At 47.0% G+C, this 25,310-nt stretch overlaps 1 protein-coding gene across 6 annotated transcripts; it reads right to left on the minus strand.

The window, feature by feature from the left end:
* Window positions 1–8,369: 8,369 nt before the first annotated feature.
* Window positions 8,370–22,137, minus strand: CCSAP (centriole, cilia and spindle associated protein). Of its 6 annotated transcripts, XR_009005694.1 has the most exons (6): window positions 21,838–22,137; window positions 20,879–21,310; window positions 13,738–14,006; window positions 12,883–13,247; window positions 12,261–12,346; window positions 12,124–12,140 (listed from the first exon to the last, which is right to left on the minus strand). XR_009005694.1 is itself a non-coding variant. In XM_007182364.2 (3 exons), exons 1-3 carry the CDS (start codon window positions 21,258–21,260, stop codon window positions 11,964–11,966), a joined length of 828 nt encoding a protein of 275 aa, XP_007182426.2. In that variant the 5' UTR covers window positions 21,261–21,470; the 3' UTR covers window positions 8,370–11,963. The 6 variants fall into 6 exon arrangements, 2 of the variants coding, with proteins under 2 accessions (XP_007182426.2, XP_057387225.1); XR_009005696.1 differs by lacking the exons at window positions 12,261–12,346; window positions 12,883–13,247; window positions 21,838–22,137 and adding an exon at window positions 8,370–10,317 and having other exon boundaries at window positions 11,476–12,140; window positions 20,879–21,470; XR_009005695.1 differs by lacking the exons at window positions 12,261–12,346; window positions 12,883–13,247; window positions 21,838–22,137 and adding an exon at window positions 8,370–10,449 and having other exon boundaries at window positions 11,476–12,140; window positions 20,879–21,470.
* Window positions 22,138–25,310: the final 3,173 nt, after the last annotated feature.

The following is a 25,310-nucleotide window of genomic DNA, read 5'->3' on the forward strand; positions in this document are numbered from 1 at the left end:
GTTTTTACCTGATTCTTCAAACTTTAGCCCTATCTGAGCCGTGAGAAATATACTTCTGCACTTGGAGAAATCCAGTACCCAAGTGCTGCGTTGGTTGTTCAGTGTGTCTCCGATCAAAGTATAGGATTTCATGCCCACTTGTCTTTTCTTCTTTAAAAAAAAAAACATAGTTTATTGAGAAATTACTGGAGAATTTTTGTTTAGCAGATTCCTCATCTTTAATACTGTCATTTGAAATGTCTATCATAAAGCCTCGAAGGGGCATAGCACTTTTTTACAACTTAAAGGTGTTCTCACATTTAACATCTGATTTAACTTTCAAAACAGCCCTTTGCAGTGGCTCAGAGAACAGGGGCCCGAGATGCAGAGGCCAGGGCTGCCACCCCCAGGAAGTGGACGGCGGGCCCCAGGTGGGGCAGCCCTGTGGTCTCCACAGCAACGCACGGTAGGACAAGGCACCGGGATTTCTGTTGACTGGCACCTTTTTTTCTGCAAAATTCATGGAAATTTCAAACACACGTGTTTACTGGAATTTCAAGGACTATAAAGCGTTCTTATTTTAACTGGTAAGAGTATTTTCCGTGTTTAACATACCTTTAGTGCCAAGTTGTTGGAGGTGGGAAATAAGTTGAGTTCATCACTGTGAAACCATGCTTTGATTTAAAAAAGAAAAGAAAAAGAAACCTGCAAGCTTGATAACTTGCCTTTTTGTCCCTGCCTTCAGTACACTGAAAATATTATCAATTAAAAATGCATGACTGAAAATGCATGCCAACTGGTTTTCGAACGCTTGTCACAGTCGTATTGTATTTGGTGGCTAAAGCTGTACCGAAGTTGCCTGTGAGTCCGATATTTCTCTGTGAAGGTGAGGCAGTGCCTGGGGGCCTGTGCCGTGGCTGTGGCCCTTCGCCCGCAGGAGGGTGGTCTCTGCCTGACGCCCCTCGCCCAGCAGCATCTAACGTCTGCCGTTACTGTGGCAACACTCCTGTGCTGTCTGCCAATAAACCCCTGACCCGGCTGGCCCTCGCCTGTGCTGCTTCTCTTCTCTGTTTATTTGACTGAGTCCTTGAGCAAGAATAGAAGAAAAATGTCTTTAGGTACTCGGATTTTTTTTACTTGATCTGTAACTATCCGATTACTGTACTCTGGCTTTCCTGTCTTCCTCTTTTTGTTTCCAGGAGTAATGTTGGCATTAAGCACTCACTCGTGACTTCAGACCTTTGCCCAGTGTAGTTACGTTCTGGGATCCTCGATGTAGCGGCCTCGGCTTCAGGCCGGGTCTGGTGCTTGTCCTCGGGGACGTCGCGGTGAGATGGTGTCTCGCCCGCTGTCAGGGCCGTTCTCACAGGCTGACGCCACACAGCAGAGCACTCAGCTGGGCGTGGGGACGCGTCGAGTCCACGGAAAACGTCGTAGAAAGCACAGCGGGCAGCGTCGGGAACCATCCATGAGGGAGGGGTGTGTGGTGCTGGCCGGGGCCCCCAGCAAGGCGGGCTGGTGGCGGGGGCCCTTGGCAGGAAGCAGGCATTTGGTCCCGACCCCCAAGATTCCTCTCAAGGAGCAGAAGGCAGCACAGAGACAGAAGAACCTCCAGTTCCCTTGAAGCCCTCAAGTGAAACGGGCTGGCTGTCTCGGGCCCTGGTCAACACCTAGGTCATAAAACCAGTAGAAGATGGATTAATGGCGATGTTAGCTGTCACAAGCAGTCACTCTTAACTGGTTCAGACTACCGCTCACAGCCAACACGGCCAGTGTTTTGGGTTTAGGTTGAAGCCACACTCACAGCAAGATCCCAGGCAGCAGGCGTGGTGTCCCCTGCCCGTGGGCCACCAGGCTTCCTGAACCTGTGCAGACGTGAGCTGAGGGCGTCGGCTGGGTCTTCCAGATGCTCAGGGCCGCCCGCACTTCCCTTTCCTCATTCCCCACCACCATAGGCGCTCCGATGGGGGCAGCGTGCGGATGTGCCCCGTCTGCCCGGGACGCTGCGCTGTGGTCACCTCCCTGGGCCCACGTGGGTGTGTGGGGAAACGCTTAGGAGCGGAATTCCCAAGTCAAAGATGTGCTCCTTTTTTTTTTTTTTAATGTCTGAAACATTTATATTAACATATTTCCATACAAATAACCCAATGAAAGTTTAGTATTAGTTGTTTTGTTTGTATTTTTATACTGCAGGTTCTTATTAGTCATCAATTTTATACACATCAGTGTATACATGTCAATCCCAATCGCCCAATTCAGCACACCACCATCCCCACCCCACCTCGGTTTTCCCCCCTTGGTGTCCATACGTTTGTTCTCTACAACTGTGTCTCAACTTCTGCCCTGCAAACCGGCTCATCTGTACCATTTTTCTAGGTTCCACGTACATGCGTTAATATATGATATTTATTTTTCTCTTTCTGACTTACTTCACCCTGTATGACAGTCTCTAGATCCATCCACGTCTCAACAAATGACTCAATTTCGTTCCTTTTTATGGCTGAGTAATATTCCATTGTATATATGTACCACAGCTTCTTTATCCATTCACCTGTCGATGGGCATTTAGGTTGCTTCCATGACCTGGCTATTGTAAAGAGTGCTGCAATGAACATTGGGGTGCATGTGTTTTTTTGAATTATGGTTTTCTCTGGGTATACGCCCAGTAGTGGGATTGCTGGATCATATGGTAAAAAAGATGTGCTCCTTTTTAAGAGCTGTAAAGCCAAACTGCCCTCCAGAGAACTTGTGCCAATTTACCCTCCCACTAATAGTGCAGGAGGCCCAAACTTAAATCCATGCTGTATGTAAGAAAAAGCCGTTTTTTAAAAATTAAGGTTTATATTTTGTTTTATTAAATTTTAACCTTTGTCATACATACTGTGGCAGTCATGAAGAAGGTGTCCTTTAATCTATAAACAGCAGTCACAGGCTACAGGAGCACTGTTGTTATGAAGGGCACACCGCGGGCATCCCTGGGAAATCAGTCCTGCTGTGGAGGAAAGTGGAGCAGAGTCTGTGTGTCCCAATCAGAACACATGGAAAAGCCAGCAGCCTGGCCCACCTAAGCAAGCCCTGGTACTTCTGAAAAACTCGATAAGCTTCTATTGTTGGTGCAATCAAGTTCAAATTTTATTCCTAGGAAAGGTTAGTCTTTTTGGTGGAAATTCAGGATTTACACCTCACTATCCAAAAATCTCCGTGTTTTGAATATGGTAAGGTTCAAAGTACCCTTCCAGCCAGCTTCAGGAGAAGGGGGCTGCAATTGCTGGCCCTACAGGCCCCTAGCTGGCTCTGCCATCAGCCTAGCTTAACCTAACACACAGCTTGGAGTTTTCAGGGGTAGACATATCTTCAAAGAGTGGGTATTCAGTTTGGGGTGTTTTGGTTTTTTTTTCCTGTTTTCTCTAGGATTTTTAAAAATAGCTAATACATTCTTACATGTCAAAAATCAAAGCAGGATGGATGGTCACCCTGGGGCCTCCTTGCCTCTCCCTCACTCCCTCCTCACCCCACACCTACAGTAACCACTGGCTAGTGTGTGTATCCTTCCAGAGTTCCTTAATGTGGATACAGGTATTATTCCTCCTCCCTTCCTTAAACAAAAGGCAACATGTTACACACACTGTCTTTTTCCATCTATACTGCATGTTGGAGCTCTTGGCACATCTGGGTACATTGAGAGCTTTCTCCTTCTTATCGAAGGCTGAATAATGTTCCATTGTGTGAATATGCCATGTTTCCTTTAACCACTTCCTTGCTGATAAACAATTGAGTCATTTCCAATTCCCTGGTTCTTTTGAGGTAATTCCAAAATACATAATTAATGATAGCATCGTCAACTTCTGTCTTCACCCACATTTCTGTCTCCTTCCTTCATTCATTAGAAAAAAGGTAACAGCATTCCTCCCAGTTCAGCCCCTTTCCTATGCAGAGGCAAGAAGCATTTACAAAATTTGATGGAAGGGGGGAAAAATCTAGCAAGAAATGTGAAAGACCTTTTTGATGAAAACTTTATTGAAATAAATATAAGAAGACCAACTTAAATGGAGACATACTCTATTTGGGGATAGAAAGAGTCAATATGATAAAGATGTCAGTCCTCCAAAATTAGTAAATTCAATGCAGTTTAATAAAATTCCCAAATGGAATGTTAAAATAGAAATCGACAAGCTCATTCTAAAGTTCATATAAAAAAGAAAATTGCCAAGGAAAGCAAAGAACAAGGGAGGGTAGGGAGACTTGCCATACCAAATACTATAATGCACTGCAAAATTAAGTTAAAACAATGCTATGAGCTCAGGTGTAGACCAGTTGACCCACAGAAGAGCAGCATCTAGAAACTTTCCCTTGTATCTGTGGCAATTTATGAAAAAGTATGATGTGACATTTTATATCAGTAAGGGCTCTTCACTGGATGGTGTTAGGCCCTTTTTCTTCCCATTTAATTGAATTTTTTTAAAAAAGGTTGGATCCCTAATTCATACTCACCAAAAAAGTTAATTCCAGTTGGATTAAAGATCTAAAAGCAAAAGGTAAGATTTTTTTAAAGGCATTGGAAGAACATAAGAATTTTTTTATGCCCAAAGGGTGAATCTTTCTGTAGGTGACTCAAAATACCCCATAAAGAAAGGGTTTGAGGTTTGACTCTGCAAATTAGTATTTTCTATACCAAAGAAAGCATACAGTCAGCAACGGGCTATGACAAAGCATTTGCAGCACGTTTGACACAAGATTGGGGTCAGATAGATAATACAGAGATCCTAGCTAGTTAAACAAACAGATACCCACTGGGGGTTGGGTGGGAAGGCAATGTGCTTTTCTAGTTTTCCCAAAATAATTTTAAGCTTGGCAAAGCACGTAAATAGGCCATTCATCAAAGAAATAGATGATTGATCAACATGAAAAAGAAGGTAACCCTCACTAATAGTCAGTGAAATGCAAATTCAGATAATCACGTTTTATTCCTGATATTGCTAACGTATGGCTTGTTCTTTTTTGTCAAGCTTGCTAGAGGCTTATCAATTTTACTCATCTTTTCAAAGAACCAGCTTTTGGCTTCATTTGTTTTTGTTATCAATCTTATTGATTTCTGCTCTTTTTCCTTCATTCTGGAAGATGTGGGCGTACTTTTGTCTCTTAAAATGGAAGCTTAGATTATTGATCTGAGGCCTGCTTTCCTAATATAAGCTCTCAATGCTATAAATTCCTTCAAAGTACTACTTTCTTTAACTGTGCCCACAAATTTTAATGTATTGTAATTTCATTTTTCTTCCATTTAAAATATCTTCTAATTCCTCTTGAGACCACCTTTTTGGTGGATTATTTATGAGCAAGTTGTTTAATTTCCGACTGATTTGAGATTTTCCTATCTTTACTGATTTCTAGTTTAATTCCATTATAGTCAGAAACATACTTTGTATGATTTTAAATTTTAGGTTATTTTAATAACCAGGATCTGAACTGTCTTGATGAATGTTCCATGTGAACGTGAAAATTTTGTGTTCTGCTTTTGCTGGGTAGCGTTCTATAAATGTCAGAGTGATTTGGTTAATGGTGTTGTTTAGCTCTTCTGTATCTTCACCAATCTTTTGTCTACTAGCTCTGTTACTGATAGGTGTGTTGATGTCTCTAATTATAATTGTAAATTTGTCTAGTTCTCCTTTCAGGGGTCAGATGTTCCTTCATATATTGTATTTTGCCTCAGGACAGTCTTCTTTGTAGTTTTAGCCTTTTTCCCAGAAGATCAGCTTAATCTGCCCTCCGTAGCCACTCTGTTTACTTTCGTAGCGCGGCTTTCCCCGTGCACGCAGAGAACCCTTGTTGGTCTTGCATTCTGTCATTTTGTAGGGGTGATGTCTGCCGTGCTTCCCATAGGAGCCCGCCAGGTTTTAGGAATGTTCACGTGCTCACACTCATTCACTGTGGGCTCAGACGCTCGTCTGTTTGGAAGCTCTTGTTAGGTTCTCAGGAAAAATCCACTGCTTTGTCTCCTCCATGCCTGCACTCTTCCACCTCTGACCCCAGGTGAGTGGGAGCTTCCCACACATCAAGCAATCCTTTGACACCAGCTGGGTGTCCTACAATTCAGCTCAGTTCTGACACTGTCTACCGGGAGACAGTGGTGGGTCCCACAGGTTAAGGGCTCAGCCCCACAAGACTGCCCCCTGCCCCAACGTCAGACGCCAATCACAGGTCCAGGTTGTTGCCTGTGCTTCTGACCAACCAGCTGTAAATTGGAAGGTCCCGGGACCCCCTCCCTTGGGTTCAATTAATTTGCTAGAGCAGCTCACAGAAATCAGGAAAACAGTTTACTTACTGGATTACTGCTTTATTGTAGAGGATATAACTCAAGAACAGCCAGATGGAAGAGATGCATGGGACACGGTACAGGGAAAGAGTGCAGTTTACATGCTCTGTGGGTACCACTTTCCTCACATCTCCATCTGTTCGCCACCCTGGAATCTCTACGAACCCCATCCTTCTGGGTTTTACGGAGGCTTCATCACATAGGTGTGAGTGATTAAGTCATTGGCCATTGGTGACTGACTCAATCTCCAGCCCCTCTGTCCTCCCCAGAGGTCAGGGATGGGACTGAAAGTTCCAACCCTCTCCTCCCAGTTGGTTTCCCTGGCAACCAGCCCCCATTCTTAGGGGCTGGCCAAAAGTCATCTCAAAAGGTGTGTTGGGAAGGGGCTTGTTATGAATAACAAGGCACTCCTTTCACCCTTCTGGCTCTGGAGCTGTTTCAGGAACCGAGAACAAAAGACCAAGTTCTAGAACTGTTGTTCTCATTTCCTGTGTTCCCAGTTTCCTTTTGGTATCACTTCTCTTCTGTCTGAAATACATCCTTTGACTATTCCTTTAAAGCAGGTCTCCTGGCTATCAATTCTTAGTTTTCCTGCATATGAGTATATCCTTATTTCTCCCTCATTCCTGAGGGATATTTCACTGGATACACAATTCTGAGTTGACAGTTCTTTTCTTTCAGCACTTTAAGAAACGTGCCACTTCCTTCTGGCCTCTGTAGTTTCTGATGAAAAAACACATGGGCATTTGAATTGTTGTTCCCTTGTAGGTCATCTTTCATTTTTCTCTGGCTGCTTTCAAGATGTCTGTTAGTTTTCAACACTTTTCAATTTATCTAGGCTTGGATTTCTTTGGGTTTATCCTGTTTCAGCTTCACTCAGCTTGCTTGGGAGGTTTTTAGCCATCATTTCTGCTCGTTTTTAAAGCACTACACTCTTCCTCTTATCCTTCTAGGACTCCTATAACACAACCCGGAAACTTTTTCTTCAGCCCTTTTTTCTCTCTGTTGTTCAGACTGGATGATTTGTATTGATTGATTATCTTTATTTTGTCATCTTCAATCTTCTATTGAGTCCATCCAGTAAGGTTTTTTTAAATTTCAGTTGGAGTATTTTTCAGTTCTAATATTTTCATTTAGTTCTCCTATCATCAGTTTCTCTACTGATAATTTCTATTTCAAGAGGGTGATTGCTTGTTTGAACTTTTCAATAATAGCTTCCGTCAAGCCTATGAGGGCAGCTACTGATTGTCTTTTTCCCTGAGAGCCATTTTCATGGTTTTCAGGTGCTGAGTAACTTGGGATTGAATCTTAGGCATCTGAATATTACATGATGAGACATGACCAAGTCCTGTGGAGAATGCTGGTATTTTTGTTTCAGCAAGTAATCAACCTATTTAGGCTCAGGCCCCAAGTCCTGTGGGTGTTGGTTCCAATGTCAGTTCAGTCTTCAAAGCTTTGGCAGTGCTATTTGGACCTGCCCCACGTGTAACCATCTTGTGGTCAGTCTGAGACCTGAGGAGGGGTCTGCCAGGCCAGTCTCAAGGGTGCTTGGTAGACTAATTAGGGTCAGCTCCACAGGGGGATGTGTGAACAAGGGGAGCAGGTGGGGGAAAGCTGGGGAGTTACAGAATGTGTATAACATTATTCCATACTTGTGCAAAAAAAAAAAGAAAAAGTGTGTATGTACCTCCAAGTGCCTGGAAAAAAGGTCTGGAAGTTTACACACCAAACTTAACACTGGTTTCCTCTAAGGAGGAGTGTAGAATTTTGGTGAGGGGGTGGTACTGAAAGGAACTTGCACTTTTTACTCTATAACTTCTCTTTGAGTTACTTTACCCATGCCCTATCACTTTTGTAATTTTCAAAACAATAAGAAGGTGTGAGGGAAAGACTGGGGAAAATGTGGCATTTAACGCAAAGTATATACACAGAACGTGTCTTTTCCTGGATGTATCTAACGTATCTTGTTAAACATTTATCTAATGAAAAATCCATTCAGGGGTCAATGTGATCATCCACTTTCTTCAACCATTTATGTACTAATCAGAATTATTTTCCACAAAACAGAAGTTTCAGCCTGTAACATTAATGAATTTTATTCACATTTTTCCAAGTAACTGCAATATTCAATACAAGCGAAAAGCAATACATAGTTCTTAGAAAACAGAGCCCCAAATTCCCACTGCCTGAGCCTTGTGATGGTAAGTGCCCAGCCTTTGTTCTTCAGAATGTTAAAGTGAATGCAGTGCTCAAAATAAATATACAATAACAACACAGGAAGACCGTTCTTAAATACAGTTTTGCTAATTATAAAAGAAATCCAAAAAGAGGCCTCTACTGTCTTCACTCAGGTGTCCTGACTTTCAAAATGGAAATAAGTAATAGACGAGCAGCTTTTCCCCCTCTCACACTAGCAGGCTGGAAGGGAGCAAATCTGGGCCCAAAACCTAGACGTCACTCCTTGCACAGAATTTGGTATTAAGCACACACCTTACATTGAAGAGCTCCCTATTCATCCTACTGTACAAAATCCATTTCAAATACAAGGTCACACTTTTAGGATCACTTTTTAAATATTATTTAGCTGATCACAAGACTATAGTAAGAACCTTATGAGTCAGGCATTGACAGTTTGATCCCAAACCAACTACAGAATCAGACTGTGTAAATATTAGCACCATTTTGTATCTAGTCCAGTGAAATGTAAAACTATCCACTAAACTATTTTCTACTAAAGCAGTCAACAAGGAAAGTTGTTTTTACTTCTAACATATGCTTGGCCTCTCTCCCTCTTTGCCAATAATACGTTTGAACACTTTGATTATCAATTACTAACCTTCCGTTGATAAAGTTTACGGCCAGCACAGCCTTAGAACTCAAAAGCCACCTTTCTTTTGTGCAGTTTAGTTGGTTGAGTTTATGTGACCCAGTATACACACCTTTCAGGTTACTAGCAATTTACATTTGATGAATCAATGACAAAGCTATTTCATAAGAAGCACCACAAATGTGTGCTTACTACCTTACAAGTTAATTCAGATAACCTATGCCCTATTTTACTTTTAGTAAACTTGAAAAAATGTATATATGTGCTTGGAAATTTTCTGACAGTAGGGGAGTACAAGCATTTTGACACCTAAATGAGAGCGATCTTTTAGGTTTTAAAAGAAAGAAAACGGACAGATTCCTATTTAGTTCTCACTCACCTCGGTCCAGTGGAGGTGTTCAGGTGTTACTCAATATTCTATTATTGCTTTTAATAAAAGTAACGCAGAAAACATGTTTATGGCAAATTGTTTTAATTAAGAACTTAAAACCAAAATTTTAAAAAGAGAGTCCTATGTAGCAACTATTTTATTCTATATTTTAAATATCACTGGATTCTCAGTTTCAGACTTTTCAACATGATAGGTAATTTTAAACTACCTTGCCGTCTTATAAGTTGTCCAAAGAAATGGGAACATGATCACAACATCAGTTTCTAGAATGAGAAGGAAAAAGTAGGACATCAAACTGTTACAACTTAAAAAATTTTGTAGGCTTAAAAGATAATCTTTACCCCTAAAGAGAAAGAAAAGTAAAGAAACCCTAACCAACTAATGACTTGGACATAGGAAGGGGACTCACAAGTACTCCAAATTGACTCATTCATTGTTCATGCACATTAAAAGTACTTTAAAAATTTTGTTCATTTGTCCTCTACTTAAAAATGGGGAAAAATTGGCCAGTATTGCCCTCTAGGTTCTTCCAGATCTGCATCTGGAGTTTGCAGTAATAAGTAAGCACATTGAATATGAGTCTGTTTTCTAAAGGAGAGAGTCTGGCTTGCTCAGAGCCTCGAAGGGTCGGGTTTCTAAGACAGTCCATCCGTGTGGACCCAAGCTACTCCCCTCGGCCTCTTCCTAAGATTGTCAGCTGCAACGGGAATGGAACGCCAGAGCCGGTGGCTGAAACCGAACATGCAGGAAGTGATTTTCAAGAAACAGGTTCCACCATCACGACGCCACAGGAATTTCATCTTTAGGTACCTGCAATGTTTAAGGACTATAATAACAGCAAGATTCACCAGAATCACTAGCGAGGTTGTTTTGGACAACACACAGACCTTCTTTGTACTAAATATACATCGCAGTGACCAGGAGAGCTCACGATGTATTCACCTAAAAACAATGCAAATATTTTTTAAGTTTTTTTTTTTTTTTGAAAAAGCTCATGATTCTTCAGTATGGGTTTGCAAAACTTAATACAGTTGTGTAAGATGATACTCTGTGAAGATTTTACATGGAATAAAACATTTGTCTTCTAAAAATTGACCATAATACTTCAAAGACCCAGAGTAAAAATGTCAAGGAAATGCTCAAACTCACATCAAACACCAGATTTTCATTCACACGCCTGCACGTGCTAAGTTGGCAAAGTACTTCCTTCTCTCCTATGAGGAGTTTACCATTCGTCCTTCCTGCAGATTCCTGTCTCTCCTGGATGGAAAGCAGTGTTTCTCAAAATCACTTTCTACCACAAAAGCAAATGTACTAGAGAAAAGGAGCACTTCATTTACATACACCTCTGCCCACGCACACACCAACATCCTCTCGCGTTAGGTTCTACACAAGACCTACCGGCTAGCAACCTAGGAGGAATGTATTTCAACCAAAAGTCTGAACAATGTACATCATCAAGGCTTTGTTACTGGTGAGTTCTATGGAGGAGAAAGTAGGGGTGGTCCACATCTCTAATGGGTATCTTAAAATCTGTCCCCATCCCCAATGGGCAGGGCAATTAAATTCTAAATGTCATTGCCAAACTATCAGAAAGGAGGCAAAAGTCCACAGTGGGTGTGTGTCAGAAGGCCAGACTGCAGCAAGTGAACGGTACCCCATTATGTGTTCTTAAAAAATCTCACAATCAAAAGTGACAGTCTTTGATTCAAGAAACCAGTACTACTTCTAAACACACTGCACTGGCACTTTGTTTACTGGAATGCACTTGAACTATTAAACTATTAATAAGTGCCTACATGACAATTTAAAGAGAAAAGATGACCCTCACCCAGCCCAATAATTCTTAAATATCACAGCCCACACGAAGTGGTGCTGAACTGAAATGCAAAAGAAGGTTTAATTGTTAGGAACTACCAAAGCTCTACTTTCACTATACATGGAATCAGTACTAGCGTTGAAACTCACTTTTAACGTGATATTCTTTCACAAAGAAATCTACACATAAGGAAAATGAGTCTTCTGCCGCAAGCTGGTGTGATCTTACCAGCTATGGAATCTCAGAAGTCGTTCAGAACAGAGCAACACAGGCTCCACCTAAACTGAGGGAAGATAACTTAAGTTAAGAATCTGTAAGCCATTTAAAGGCATTTGGTGTCAGTATCTTAAAAGATTAAGATGCTCTAAAACAAAACCCTTATAAGAATATCAAAGATTTAGGGAATTCTCATAAGTAACCAAATGTCTATGGCTTTCAGCTGTCACCCTACTGCTGAGGCAGGTGACCAGGATTCATCGAAAGAGACAATCTTTTGGAAACTCCCTAAGAAAAATCTTGCATAATCAGTTGGTTTCTTAAACCTGTGTCCAGCTTCTTTTGATGGTTTTCGTTTTGTTTTTTCCTCTCTTTCATTTACACCTTTTAAAAGAGGTCGTCTGAGCAGCTGTCCCTGCGCTCAAGCCCTGGCGGAGTAGCATCTCATATACTCCGTCATCCACGGGTTCTCCGACGAGGCAGGCTTGACGCGCCTGGTTCTGTCCACGTCGGCGGAGTGAGCCCGCTGCCTCTGCGCCGCCAGCCGCCTCTTCTCCACCTGCCTCCTGCTCTTGGCTCGCAGCGCCGATTCATGGATCTAAGGGAGTCAGAATAAACGTACACTCACTCGGGTGGCTTTGGCGCTAGTTTTCCAGAATGTTTACAATGAAGCTTCCCCCAGGTCACCTGGAGCAGGGCAGAGGCAAGCCAGACTCACCATATTCAGGACTTCTGTGTATAAAGGCTTCTCCAGAAGGGCCACTGCCCTGGATTCTGTCTTACCCATCGTCAGCAATAAAGAAACTAGGCAACAGAAAATGTCCACCGGACTAAATTTCAGATATAAATGGTAAGCAACTAATCTGCAGGTGCCTCGAGAAACTGGCTCTGGAATATTACTGGAACTGCTTAGCATTAAGCATGGATCAATATTCCATTGAAGGAATTTAAATGTTTTACAGGGACTTCCCTGGTGGCGCAGTGGTTAGGAATCCGCCTGCCAATGCAGGGGACACGGGTTCGAGCCCTGGTCTGGGAAGATCCCACATGCCACGGAGCAACGAAGCCCATGAGCCACAACTACTGAGCCTGCACTCTAGAGCCCACGAGCCACAACTACTGAGCCCATGCACCGCAACTACTGACGCCCGCGTGCCTAGAGCCCGTGCTCCGCAACAAGAGAAGCCACCGCAATGAGAAGCCCGCACTCGCCGCAACTGGAGAAAGCCCGCGCGCAGCAGCGAAGACCCAACGCAGCCAAAAAATAAATTAAAAAAAAAATACTTAAAAAATAAATAACGTCTTACAGCAAAATACTAACAAATCTCAAGGGATTTTACCAGCTAAGATGTTTAATGAATCCTGTTCAACTTAATCCCACCGGGTTGCCAGAGGACAGCTCTGTTGTCTCAAATATCACTCTAAACAGCACCATCCACTAGGGCTCAGAAGTCTGTTCGGGGAACACTGGATCCTGGTATTTAACCAGAACTCCAACAGCCTGAACTTTCTGCTTCTTTTCCTTCCCCTTTGCTGTGGGCTGGAGTGACGGTGTTAGCGCTAACGAAGTCATTGCTTTGTGGTTCCACACGTGAGGTCCCCTCGTCTGCCGTGTCCTCAGGCCTTCGCACAGGGACACGCCAGGGCTGAGTCCGAGGAGAACCAGACCTCCGGGGGATGGATGAGCAGGGGAAACGCAATCACTCTAATTTAATCCAAAGAGAAAACGAGAGTCTAGATAGATGTCGGGAATGCAGGAGATGTGATCTAACAGACAGACAGTAACAAAGGGGTCAAGGGGACGGATACCAGTTATCAAGGCTGATGGAGCAAGGAGCCTCTCAGGCGGCCAGAGGCAAATCCAGACGGGCAGCCGCCAGCCCTGACCGTGGCCCCTCGGCTGCACCTCCTGGCCCCCCAAGGACTTGAGAACCCCGAGTCCTGGCACTTCTCCACCTGGCTCGGTGTCGGTAAACCCTTCCAGGTACCAGCAAAACCCCTGACCTCCAGGCAGCTAACATCCTGCATCCTGTTTGCAAATCAGATGCCCAGTTCTAGGCTTTCCTTGGGCCACCTAAGACCTACCATGTCGCAAAGCATCACAGTGACCACAGGATATGACAGCCAATGACAGAAGCGAGGCCATCCCCCATCCTCCAGGGGGAAAGCAGAGAAGCCCGTTCACTGGCACCCACCTCATGCACTGAGGCAGAAGCACAGACGTTGTGAGTTTTTTGGCTTCCTGTATCCGTCTGTTTTTCTCCCCACCCATAAAGGGCAAACGGATGCTTATGTTCTTTAATTTTAGTTGATGACCTTTGAGGACTCTTGACCGCTCTCCTACTTCCTCTGGCAGGTAAGGCACTTGGTGGTTGTTGAGGTTCGGTACTGCTGGGTAATTTGTCAGGCTCTCTGGTCCTGATCTGTCGTTCAGGTTTTTCTTTTATGTCTTTCACTGGCAGTGCTTTTTGAAAAAGGAGATAAAATAAGATGAATGCTTTAAATTCCAGCTTACATATAATTACATATGATTTAAATATTTGGGATGAAAAATTCATAATGCTTAATGAAGTCAGTAACTTTTTCACTTATAGCTCAATTCACAAGTTTCACTTAAAACGGAAGGACAAACACGTTAGTATAATAATTTTCAGTCTATCCCATTTTAACATCAACAATGAATACACCAAGATTGAGCCAAGCCTATTCAAAAGTAACAACTACCACTCCCATTCTGAGATTAAGCATCTGAATTAAATACTAAAAGCTAGAAAGCAACTCTGCCTAATGGCTTTCCCCATGATAAGTCCAATCATCTTATCGTCTTGCTTCAGGGGCAGATCTGGACCTGTGACAATCATTCAACAGCTGCAGAAGGTTAGTTTTCAAGTTACTCAACTGGAGTTCCAGGACTGCATTTCTTTGTGACGCTCCATGATTATGGAAAACGCTCCTCTCACTCTCCTGTGCTCCTTGTAAGAGCTGGCCAGTGGCCTCATCTTCAAAAGCCCTCCATCACAATAGGGAGGGTTTCCATAGCTACACACACACACACACACACACACACACACACACACACACGCACACACGCACAGCTGGGCGCCCCCAGTGTGAGGAGCTGGGAAGGGGGCTCTAGTTCTTGACGTGAACCAGGGCCCCTGGTCTACACAGTCCTAAATCTCTCAGCGGGGCTGGGGAAACTCCAGTGGGGAATAGACTGCCCGCCTGAGGTGAACTCAGACACTAAGAACACACTCCAAAACGTAACTATTTCCCTTAATTACCCTTCATGACTTTCCATTCATTATCTTTATAAGCACTTTTATGATCTTGTAAAGGTTGTACTCTTTGTGTAAACCCCTAGTGAGCCTGTGTTTCATCTCAGACTAGACTTATGTCCCAATTAGAGCTCCTTGTGAATCCAGACTCCACTTCACGGACCCCCTTGTTCACAACTGTGGGAAACCCCTCGCTTCCGAGGCTCCAGAATTTGGCTCTAGGTGATGATTTTCCAGGTTGCTATTCCCAAACCCCATCACTTTTAGGACACACTCGGGTCCCTCACTCCTTTAGTGGATCCCTCCCTGCCGACATCCATGTCCCCGTGGAAGTAGAGGCCCTCACACAAAATGCACACGTGTGAACCCTGACAGATCACCGTCATTTCTGTCTTCAGCAATGACCCTGATCTACCAAACTGTTTCATTTATTACTAAGCATTTTAGGGAGCAGACAGCCTGCGTCCGACTCTGGGGCTCAGTGCTTCGCACCCCCGTGCCCCATATCCATGAACCCAGCCCTGTGCTGCCTGGGGATGAGGTGAGATGCCAGCCTTCCACTGTATCATGAGAACCCAAATCCACCCATCACTCACACACCCCTCTGAGTGATGTGTCCACACCTCGTCCTCTTCTCTTCCCTGGATGTAGGAAAAGAGGAAAGAGCCCATCAGGACCAAGACAACAGAGAGTAGAAGGGGGACCGAGGCAGGTATAGTCACAACACTGAGAGAGAGGGGAACAACCTAAATCATCTTCATCGATTCATTTCCCTTCCTTCTCTTCCTCTAACCCACATGGGGAGCCTGCCCAGAGAAGACAATAATGATTTGGTTCAAAGGACAAGGTAACGCCAGCCATGAAGAGGTTAGGAAAGTGAATTCCAGAAAGAGGGACTGAATGGCTTGTTCAACGGCCTGGACAGAAGAAAGAATATACGTAGTTCAAAATGAAAGGCACACAGAGAGTCTAGGGATGAAGGCACGGGGCGGGGGATGGCAGGTAGCAGTGGGGAGAAAAGACTTTCTGTGCCAAACTCAGAAGTTTTATTTTTTCCTGAAACTGAAGAAGAATCACTGAAGGATTTTAGGCTGAAAAATGATGTGGTCCTATTTACATTTCGGGAATGAGGTCTCTGGCAACGAACGTGAAGGACGGGTTAGATCACAGAGGTGGGGACAGAAAGGACAGCTAGGGAAAAACAGCAGCGTCCAGGGAGGGGAGGGGAACCCACAGTGATGGCAGGGGCGGGGCGGTGAGAAAGACCAGAAGAGCGCCCACCACACCTGGCCGGTGCGCAGGCTCATCCGGGCACCTGTGAACTGCGCACTGATGAGACCGCAGTGCGGAGAGCCCAGCGGCAGAGGGCGAGGTGCACAGGGGAGCGGGCGACGGACACCACACCGCGAGGATGCTGGCAGGCAAACGGGAGTCTGCGTCCTCAGGGCTTGGGAGTGGCTAGTCACGCTGTCCTCCAGCCGAAGGCCGCCAAAGGATGGGGAAAGGGTGCTCGACGCCCCGGGTGTGAGATGCGCCTGGAGCCACCAAGAAGGCAGCAGCTGGACCCTTATCCGGGACCGAGAAGAGAACGTGGAATCGGAGGAGGTCATGAGCGGGCGGGTGGGGGCCGGGGCTCAGACGGAGAGCAGGTCCCCCAGCGGGACGGGAAAGGGGGCGGAGGGCGGCCCCGGGGAGGAGCCAAGGAGCCAGGGAGACGACAGCCAGCAAAGTCGAAAAGCTTCCAGGAGAGAAGGACTCTCAGAAAAGGAGAGAGCGGTGAATAGGGCCAAACACTGCAGAGAGGGCGGGAGGAGGCAGAAGAAAAGAGACGGCATTCTAGGCGCAGGGGCTTATGACGCAGCAACTACTGCGTAACACATGAGTGGCTGCAAGGGTGTACTGCACAGCGCAGGGAATACAGCCGACACTTCGTAACGATTATAGACGCAGCGTAACCTTTAAAACTGTGAGTCACTATGTTGTACACCTGAAACATATAATATTGTACCTCAACAACTATACCTCAACAACAAAAAAAACAGGATGGTAACTTTTATGTTGGGTGTATTTTACCACAATTAAACATGAAGTATTCAATTTTTTTTTTTTAAAGAAAGACTCAGCACTGGGCAGCCAGGCTGTCTCACGGGGGATGGAGGGGAGCATGGGGGGAGGGGTGGGGAAGCAGGTCACAGCTGGCTGTGGACTGAAGAGTGGGGAGACCCCAATGCAGGTAGTGGACCAACTCTCCTCGCCACGGAGCACTAAAAGGGCTGACACTATAAGCAGCAGGGTCCACAAGCACCCAACACAAGAAACTAAAATCCTCTCTGGAGAGCCTAGGCCTCAGATTATTCCTACAGATAATCTTCCTAACACAACGATGAGTGTCCTGGGACGGCAACCAGGCACACAAGAGACAAGACAGTAAGGAAGGCCCAGCAGGAGCAAGAGACTTGGGATAATGGGATGATCACTGACCATAAAACAACCGTGTTCACGCTCTGTACTTAAAAAACACAAGCTCAAAAATATCTGTAGCGGGAGACAAAAGATGGGAAACACAGAAGAGACAGAACTTATAACTATAAAACTAATATTTATAAAACTCTTGAAATAGTGCCTGGTAGAAGATAAGTGAATAGCCGTATATGTTTCAAAATCCTATTCAAAGTTTTAAATAAAGACATTTCCAGACAGAGAAAACAGTGTCACCACCAGTTACTGTGAAAAATTCTAATACCCCCTTTCTCAGTAACTGAAAAATAAGCTCGGTCTTGATTTAGGCCTATGCTGTGCAATACAAAAGCCATTAACCACATGTGGCTATTACATATGTTTAATTAAAATTAAGTAAAAATAAATATTCAGCTCCTCAGTTACACCAATCAGAGTTCAAGTGCTCGATTCCCACATGCGGCTCATGGCTACCACGCTGGATGGTGCAGACAGAGAACCTGCCCCTCATCACAGAAAGTCTGATTGAACAGATTGATTTTTTAAACTATCTGAACAACAGAATTAACACATTTGACCCAATGGGTATACACAGAACACTGCACCCAACAACTGCAGAGAATATACAATCTTGTCAAGCACATGTGGAACACTTACAAAAATCTACTTATCCAAGCAAGGTCATAAAGCAAATCTTAACATTTACAAAATTGAAATCATATAGAATGTATTCTCTGACTATCATGTAATTAAGCTAGATACAACAACAAAAATAAATTACTTTTTTAAATCTCCAGTTTTGAAATTTAAAAACTTTTTTTTAATTGAAATATAGTTGATTTATAATATTCTGTTAATTTCAGGTGTACAGCAAAGTAATTCAGATATATATATATATTCAAATATATACAACAAAATTCAAAAATATATGTATACAAATACATTTTGAAAAATGTAATCGAAGAGTTGGAAGATGAGGTTGCGAATACTGCCCAGAAAAATAGGAAACTTTTCAGAACACAGAGGATGAAGAGAAGACCTGAAAAGCTTCCCGAGGCGGGGAACGTGTTATCAACAAAGGATTAAGAGTCAGAACGACATGGGAGTGTAATGGCAACATCAGAAGTTCCAACACTGGACAGCAACGCCTCCAGATTTTTTAGAGACAATTACTTCTAACCTAGAATTTCATGCCCAGCCACAAACTACTGAATAGTGAGGGTAGAATCTTTTGACATGCAAGGTCTCAGGAAGTTAAACCTCTCACACACCTTTTCTCAGGAAGGTACTAGAAGATAATTTTTGTCAGGAGAGGGTAAACCAAGAAAGAAGACGATGTGAGAGCCACACAACAGAGGGTCCTACCCAAGAGAGAAGCCAGGGAGTCCTTGCGGCGGTGGCCAAGGGCCATCCGAAGATGCAACCAGGCCAGATGAAAGTAGGTCAGAGGCCCCGGGAGGGACGTCTTAAGATGGGGAGGGTGACAGTGAACCTGCTGTGTCCGTGGTGTTGCAAAAGAAAGAAAAAGGGAATCACGGCAATAACAATATAGGGCAGCTGTGAGCCACCTTTCCACAGGCACTAACTGTGAATCTAACAAACTCTATGATGACGGTACTGAGAGGGTGGGGATAGGCCATGTGTATGGGTTAGGAGATCACTAAAAAGAATTAAAGCCAATAGATGGTGCTAAAAACTGAAAAAGATCAAGAAGTATCAATAAAAGCCATGTTACCTGGAGAAACAGAAATACACATCAAGGAAAACCAGAGGAGTGGGAAGTGGCCGCCTAGGGAATAGGCAGTTGGTGGGGAGGGGAGCTGCTATACTGTACTCAGCCATATAGAGCTGCACGATTCTGTGCGTACACATGGCTTCAGCAAAGACAAGGACTAAGCGCTTACGCTTACGTTTTATAGAAACTCAAAAGCGTGCCCATCATTCCAGAAAGACCGTCCACTTAAGAACAAGGACTTTCAATCCTGCCGGACACAGGGATAGACAGGGGCTGTGACAGGCATGAGCAAACCAAAAGATCCTGGGATTGGGAGTCCTGAAAGCAGAAACATCCTTTCTTCTCCTGGATGCCTAAACCACAAATATTAGCAGAGAAAAAGTAACTACTTAGCCACTGGGAGGATTTAGTGTCTCTGAGGAAATCAAAATAATCACGAACTGTTGCAAACACAGACCCCACACATACTACAGTGCTGTCTAAAAACTGCATTTATATACGCATGGAAATAACTGACAGCTCTTTTGCAAACAATGAAGGAGAAGAGGCGGGGAGAGAAAAGCCCATTCAGTCTGATAAAGTACATCGCATAACTGAGCTGGTAGATCAGTGCCCCCTTACCCTCTCCACCTTCTGTTATTCGAACTTCTAGCAAAGGTTCGGAACGGGTGGGAATTCACACGTAACATGAGGGTGGAGGGGCAGCTCTGCCACAGACGATGAACTGAGAGTAGCTGAAAACAGTGTAACAAGACTCAATTTCCTCTCCTCCTCAGCATCTCACAGAGAAGCTAGGATGAGAGTTTGACTGAGTACCACTTGCAATTTGGCAAACAAAATCACTGATCATGTATTCTGAGTTTCATCTATAAAACTGAGATAAAAGCTATGGTCCTATCTCTTAGAATTGTTTTGAATGTTGAATGAGAAAATACATATTCTAAGGTCAGTGCCTGGATGCATGACAAGCTCTCAGTACCTTTTAGCTATTTTGCTCACCAGAGCCTCTTTCAAACTGAGCGACGCCGGGTGGTGCCTGGCCCACGTTAGAGTATCAGGAAGAAAGCGGCGGCTCCTCCAGGCTGTATCTGGGGCATCCATTCAACTTGGCCCTTAGCACCAGTGACCAGCCAGCCCGCCTCACACGCCGAGGGTCCCCCCAGCTCCGCGCTCCTCCGGGCAGGAGAGAAGGCGCGGGGCCCCGGCAGCAACTGCAGATGCACCGCCCCCAAGAGCCATTTTCCAGCTGCCGCTCCTCCCGCTCAGAGCAGCAGCCGGAGGAGGGGAGGCGAGAAGTGGAGGGAACCCGGCACTTACAAGGATTACCTCCCACCAGCCGGGAGTTACGCAACAATCTGCGTAAACAAATGCAAAATACTCCTTAGGGACAGCGCGGCGAGGTCAGGGAGTTAACACAGAAAACAACGGCCCCATTCACAAGACAGAGCGCTTAGCTCAGTGGTTCCTAACCTCCGGCGGTCACCTTCGAGAATCTGATGAAAGCTGGGCGCCTCTCATAAACAAACGGGCGCTCGGAAATAAACAGATGGCAGTTCAGTGGTCCAGAGGCCACCAAGGCCACCGGATGAAGACCCGGGGACTTCGCCAGGAACACGTCAAAGGCGTTCACATTGGGCTCAACCCAGAGCCACCTCATTACGGAAATAAAGGGTGGGAGGGCGGAGGCGGGGCAGCCACCTTCCTTATTTTGTCAAGGGAGGCGCATTCTCCGCCTACCCAAAATACCTAGATTAAATAAAATCAAGGAAGCGCCTGCTCTGAGCGCTGCGACAAACAGCTGGGCGGTTCAGAGGCGACCCGAGAGCAAATCCAGTCCCGCGAGCGGGGCCCTCCCCGGCCAGGTACCTGGCAGCGCCGAGTCCTCCGCGTCCTCCGCGTCCCTGGCCTCCGCGTCCCCCGCGGCCTCCGCGCCCCGCTCCTCCTCCGGGGCCGCGCGCGCCCGCTGCTCCGGCTCCTCGCGCGCCGCTGGCTCCACGGGCGGCGGCGGCGAGGCCGGGGCGCACTGGGGCGCGGGGGCCCCGGCGCCCGAGGACGCCGACGACGCCGAGTCGTCCGAGGCGCAGGCCGGGCCCCAGTCGTCCCAGAGCCAGGGCGCGTGCGCCTGCTCCAGCAGCCGGCGGCCCAGGCGGTAGTGGAGCAGCGCGCGGTAGCACGGCCCGTACTCGTCCCAGCGCGGCTTCTGGTAGCGCTTCATGTACTCGCTCTTCACGCCGCTCCCCGGGGACATGGTGCCGCCCGCCGGCCCCGAGTGCCCGCCGTTCCGTGCCGCGCTGTCGCCTACGGAACCCGCGGCACGACACAGAGGCGCGCCCCACCCCTCCACTCGCCCGGCCCGCCGCGACGTTTAAACCCGGAGCCCCGCCCGCACGGGGCGGGGCATGGGGCCTGTGGCCTGGAGCGCGGGAGGGGGCGGGGCGTGGGGGCGGGCACGGCGGGGGCGGGCCGGGGCGGGGGGCGGGGCTAGGGGCGGGGGAGCGCGCGGCCTGCCCGGGGAGGGGGAGGGGAGGGGGAGGCGAAGGGGGGGGAGGGGAGGGGGAGGGGGAGGGGGCGGGGACCCGGGCGGGCGGCCCCGGCGGGGGTGGGGGCCGAGCGGCAGCGGCTGCGGGGCGTGGGGCGGGGGGGGGGGGGGGGGGTCAGCCGGGAGGGCGGCTCTGGAGCTCAGAAGCCAGAAGCCGCGGGAGCCCGCGGATGGGTGCTGGAGGAGGGAGGCGAAGGAGGCGTGGGCGCGGGGAGCGGGGCGGCCTCGGGGTCCCAGGAGAGCCCTTCGAGCGCGGCGTGCGGGTAGGAGGGTCGGACCCGCTTACCTTCTCCGTGCGCCCCCGGCCCCCGCGGCGCCGGCCGGTCCTCTGCGCGCGTGGCGCAGCAGCCCGGAGCCGCCGGCTCTCCCCGCGCTTTCCTGCCGAGCAAGATGTCGCCGCCGGCGCGGCGGCCCGCGCTCCTGCAGCAGGCGGGAGGGCAAGGCGCCACCTCAGTCCCGGGAGCAGACGCCTCCCGCGCGCGCTCCCGGGCCCCGGGCCCCGGCCCCCGCCCCGCTCGGTGTGGGCGGCGGCTTCGGCGCTGCGCGCGGGGACGCGGGCGACTCGGCTGGCCCGGGCCCCCGCCGCCGCAGGATGCGTCCGGGAACGAAGCCGCCCCCCTAGCCCGCGACGTTCTGTGTTCTCTTCGCGACACCTGCGCCGGTCGCGCTTCCCAGAAACAACCCCAAGTCCGCACGTTGGCTCTTGCTTCCTTCTCTCTGTTCACAGCACCTGTTACTCTGGCTTTAACCCCTTTTCAACGCTTTGGTACAACTCCTTTCTCGTCTACACCCCGAACATTTTTGAAGCTATTGATTCAAACTGCCAAGCCACCCTCTCAGAGACTCGTTTGCACAGAAAACCTTGGCCGACTCAGTTGCGTTGTGCTAAGTATACAACGTTGCTCTGGTTGTTACAGTTTCCAACGTGGCCCCATGCAGATTCTTCCCCTTTATTAAAAGGAACCTGGATACATTAGTAACAAAAAGATCTGAAAGAAAAGAAGTTCGGGGAAATCAAAACATTAGCAGTTGAAAAAAAGGCCCAGGCCGCGATAAGTTACCCGGTTGTCGCTTCTATACTGGATTTCCACCGACTCACGGCTGTTTTCCATTCTGTCTCCTGTCTCTGCATCCTGCCCCGCCCCCCATCACAGACAAAAGATCCAGAGGTAGACGCGCGGCCCAAGCCTGTTCTGAGAACTTGAAGTCAGTTGTCCAGAAGTCATTAACACTAATTGTTAATGGCAGTTTTCTGGAGAGACACTTGTGACCTCCTACTGTTGACACCCCCATAGTGGCCCTGACTTCTCCCCTCCCTAACTTTACCTTCTGTAGCTTGAAATACCCCAGGAACCTTCTAATGTATCCCCCTTTTATTTAAACTGGTTTCCCATGGTTGCAAACAAAAGAACCTTAATAAATATATTAATAACGTGGGAGAAATGACGATGTGCAGTTACACGAAAAATTCAGAACACAATCTGTTTCAGTTAGCTTTGGTTGCATAATTAACCACCTGTTGTGGTTTAAAACAACTAAGGTGTATTATTTCTCACGATTCTATGGGTTAGCTGGGCAGTTCCTCTGCTGCTTTAGACTCATCTAAACAGTTGCGTTCAGCTGGAGGGAGAGCTGGGCTGGAAGGTTCAAGATGGCCTCACTCACACACCTGGCACTGAGGCTGGCTGTGGGCTAGGCTGGCTGTGGGCTGGCTGTCTTGATCTCCTCCTTGCGGTCTCATCCTCCAGGAGGTTAGCCTGGCTTCTTCACCTGGCCCTTTCTTCCAAGAGGTTAATAGCAGAAGTTGGAAGGCCTCTGAAGGTCATATACATCTCTTCTGCTGCATTCTAATGCTCAAATAAGTCACAAGGCTAGCCCAGATTCGGGGAGAGAGAAATTCCACCCCTCCACGGGAGTAGCAGCAGCAAACTTACGTTGCAAAGGGGCATGCATACTGGATGGAGGAATGTGCGGCTATATCTTACAATCACAACCACACACACACAAAGTATATAAGGTATGATACCATTTTTTGTATAACTGAAAAATAGGGTTAGGAATGATTTTGTTTTGTTTTGTTTTACTTTTCCCTATTTTGCACAGTTAAGTGTATTACATTCATTCTAATTTTGTAAAGTGTTATTATTAGTCAGGGCTCATCCACTTGGAAGTGACAAAAACCCGATTCAACTAGCTTAAACAGAAAAAATATTTATTGGCTCCGACAGACCTAGACCCGGGGATCCGTCAATGTCACTGGGCCTCTACTTCTTTCTCTTGGTTTTCTGACCTCTGCTTTCCTGGGGGGTGAGGGTCGGAGGAGGGCTGGCCTCTTCTCCCACTGCAATGGACTTCCTCCACACAGCTGGAGAAAGCGCCACTTGTACCCCAAGCTTATGTTGTCTTCGCTGAGGACCACCAGCAAAAGAGAACTTCTTGGTATTCCAATTATAGAGACAGATTCTTCAGTCACATGCTTAGCTGTTGCCAGGGGTAGGAGGTGATGTGATTGGCCAGGCATGGGTCACGTGCCCATCCCTGTAAATGGGGATAGGGTGGGAGGCTGAAATTGACAGGAGAACCACAAGGAACAAGGAAGAAGTGGCTTCCCAGAGGAAGGAGCCGGTAGGCAGACAAAACAACATATGCCCATCTATATATTCGTCTTTGTGTTTAGAAGAATAACAGGATGAGAAAGATCTAATTTGACAGCATTTGTGAGGGGAAGTCTTCTGGGATCTATTTGACCATAAGTAAAGTATGGCTGTTAAGAAATTGAATACAATCATAAGCAGTAACTACAAAGTTGTATTTCTATATCAGGGGAGGTAAACCTTTCCTCCAGAGAATCCTCTGTTCATACGGTACTGAAGGACTGCCCGTGTGGATGACGGTATCGATTTGTTCTGCAGGTAGAATCAGGACCAACGAGCAGAGGTTACAAGACACAACTGTGGCAAATGTTGTGGACTTGCAACTGGTTTCCGAAGCAAGAGGGAAACTTTAGGACTGGCCTAAGGAGCTCACAGAAGAAACAGAGAGAGTAGAAAATGGGCAGGCACCAAAGGGACCTCAGAGGCCGGGCAGCAGGGTCCCTGCATGGAGAGGAGAGGACTTTGGTAGAAGGAGCCTTCAGTGAGAGGCAACCCTGGGCGGGCCCCTCCATGAGGGAGAGTCGGAGCCAATAGAAAGGAAGGTCAATGCCGGACTCCTGAAAGATCATAGAAAGATAATAGAGATTTGCTACATAGACATAACAGATTCCATATAAGAAGCCTGCTACTGACTAAGTCTGGCAGCACTGGGATGGCATCCTCATAAAGTGGCGAGCCCCGCAGGCTGTCCTCCTTCTGGGGTGCTGGGCTGAACTTCCTGCACTCGCTACTTCCAGAGCCCTGCCACCTGCCGCCCCTGGCACTGTCACTCCCTCCCCTCAGGGTGCTATCCCATCCTGTGTCAATCCGTACCCTTCTGAGCCGAGGGAGGCCATCTTCCAAGAGCTTCCCTGACTTCACCCTTCCTTCCTCCCAAGTTGTTCTTTCCATGTCATATGCTCGCCTCCTGCCTCTCCTGACCCCTCCCAGCCGGTGCTCCCTCCATCAGCCTCCGTCTTCCCATTCGTCTCTGGACTTCGCCTCTCTCTGTCTCTGTCTCTGTCTCTCTCCCTCCCTCCCTCCCTCCCTCTCTCTCGCCTTTTCCCTCTCTTTCTCTCTCCAAACACAAACAGACTCAGGAGTCCCCTATCCCCTCTACCCTTTT

Source organism: Balaenoptera acutorostrata, chromosome 16 (assembly GCF_949987535.1).
Source record: "Balaenoptera acutorostrata chromosome 16, mBalAcu1.1, whole genome shotgun sequence".
NCBI lineage: Eukaryota > Metazoa > Chordata > Mammalia > Artiodactyla > Balaenopteridae > Balaenoptera > Balaenoptera acutorostrata.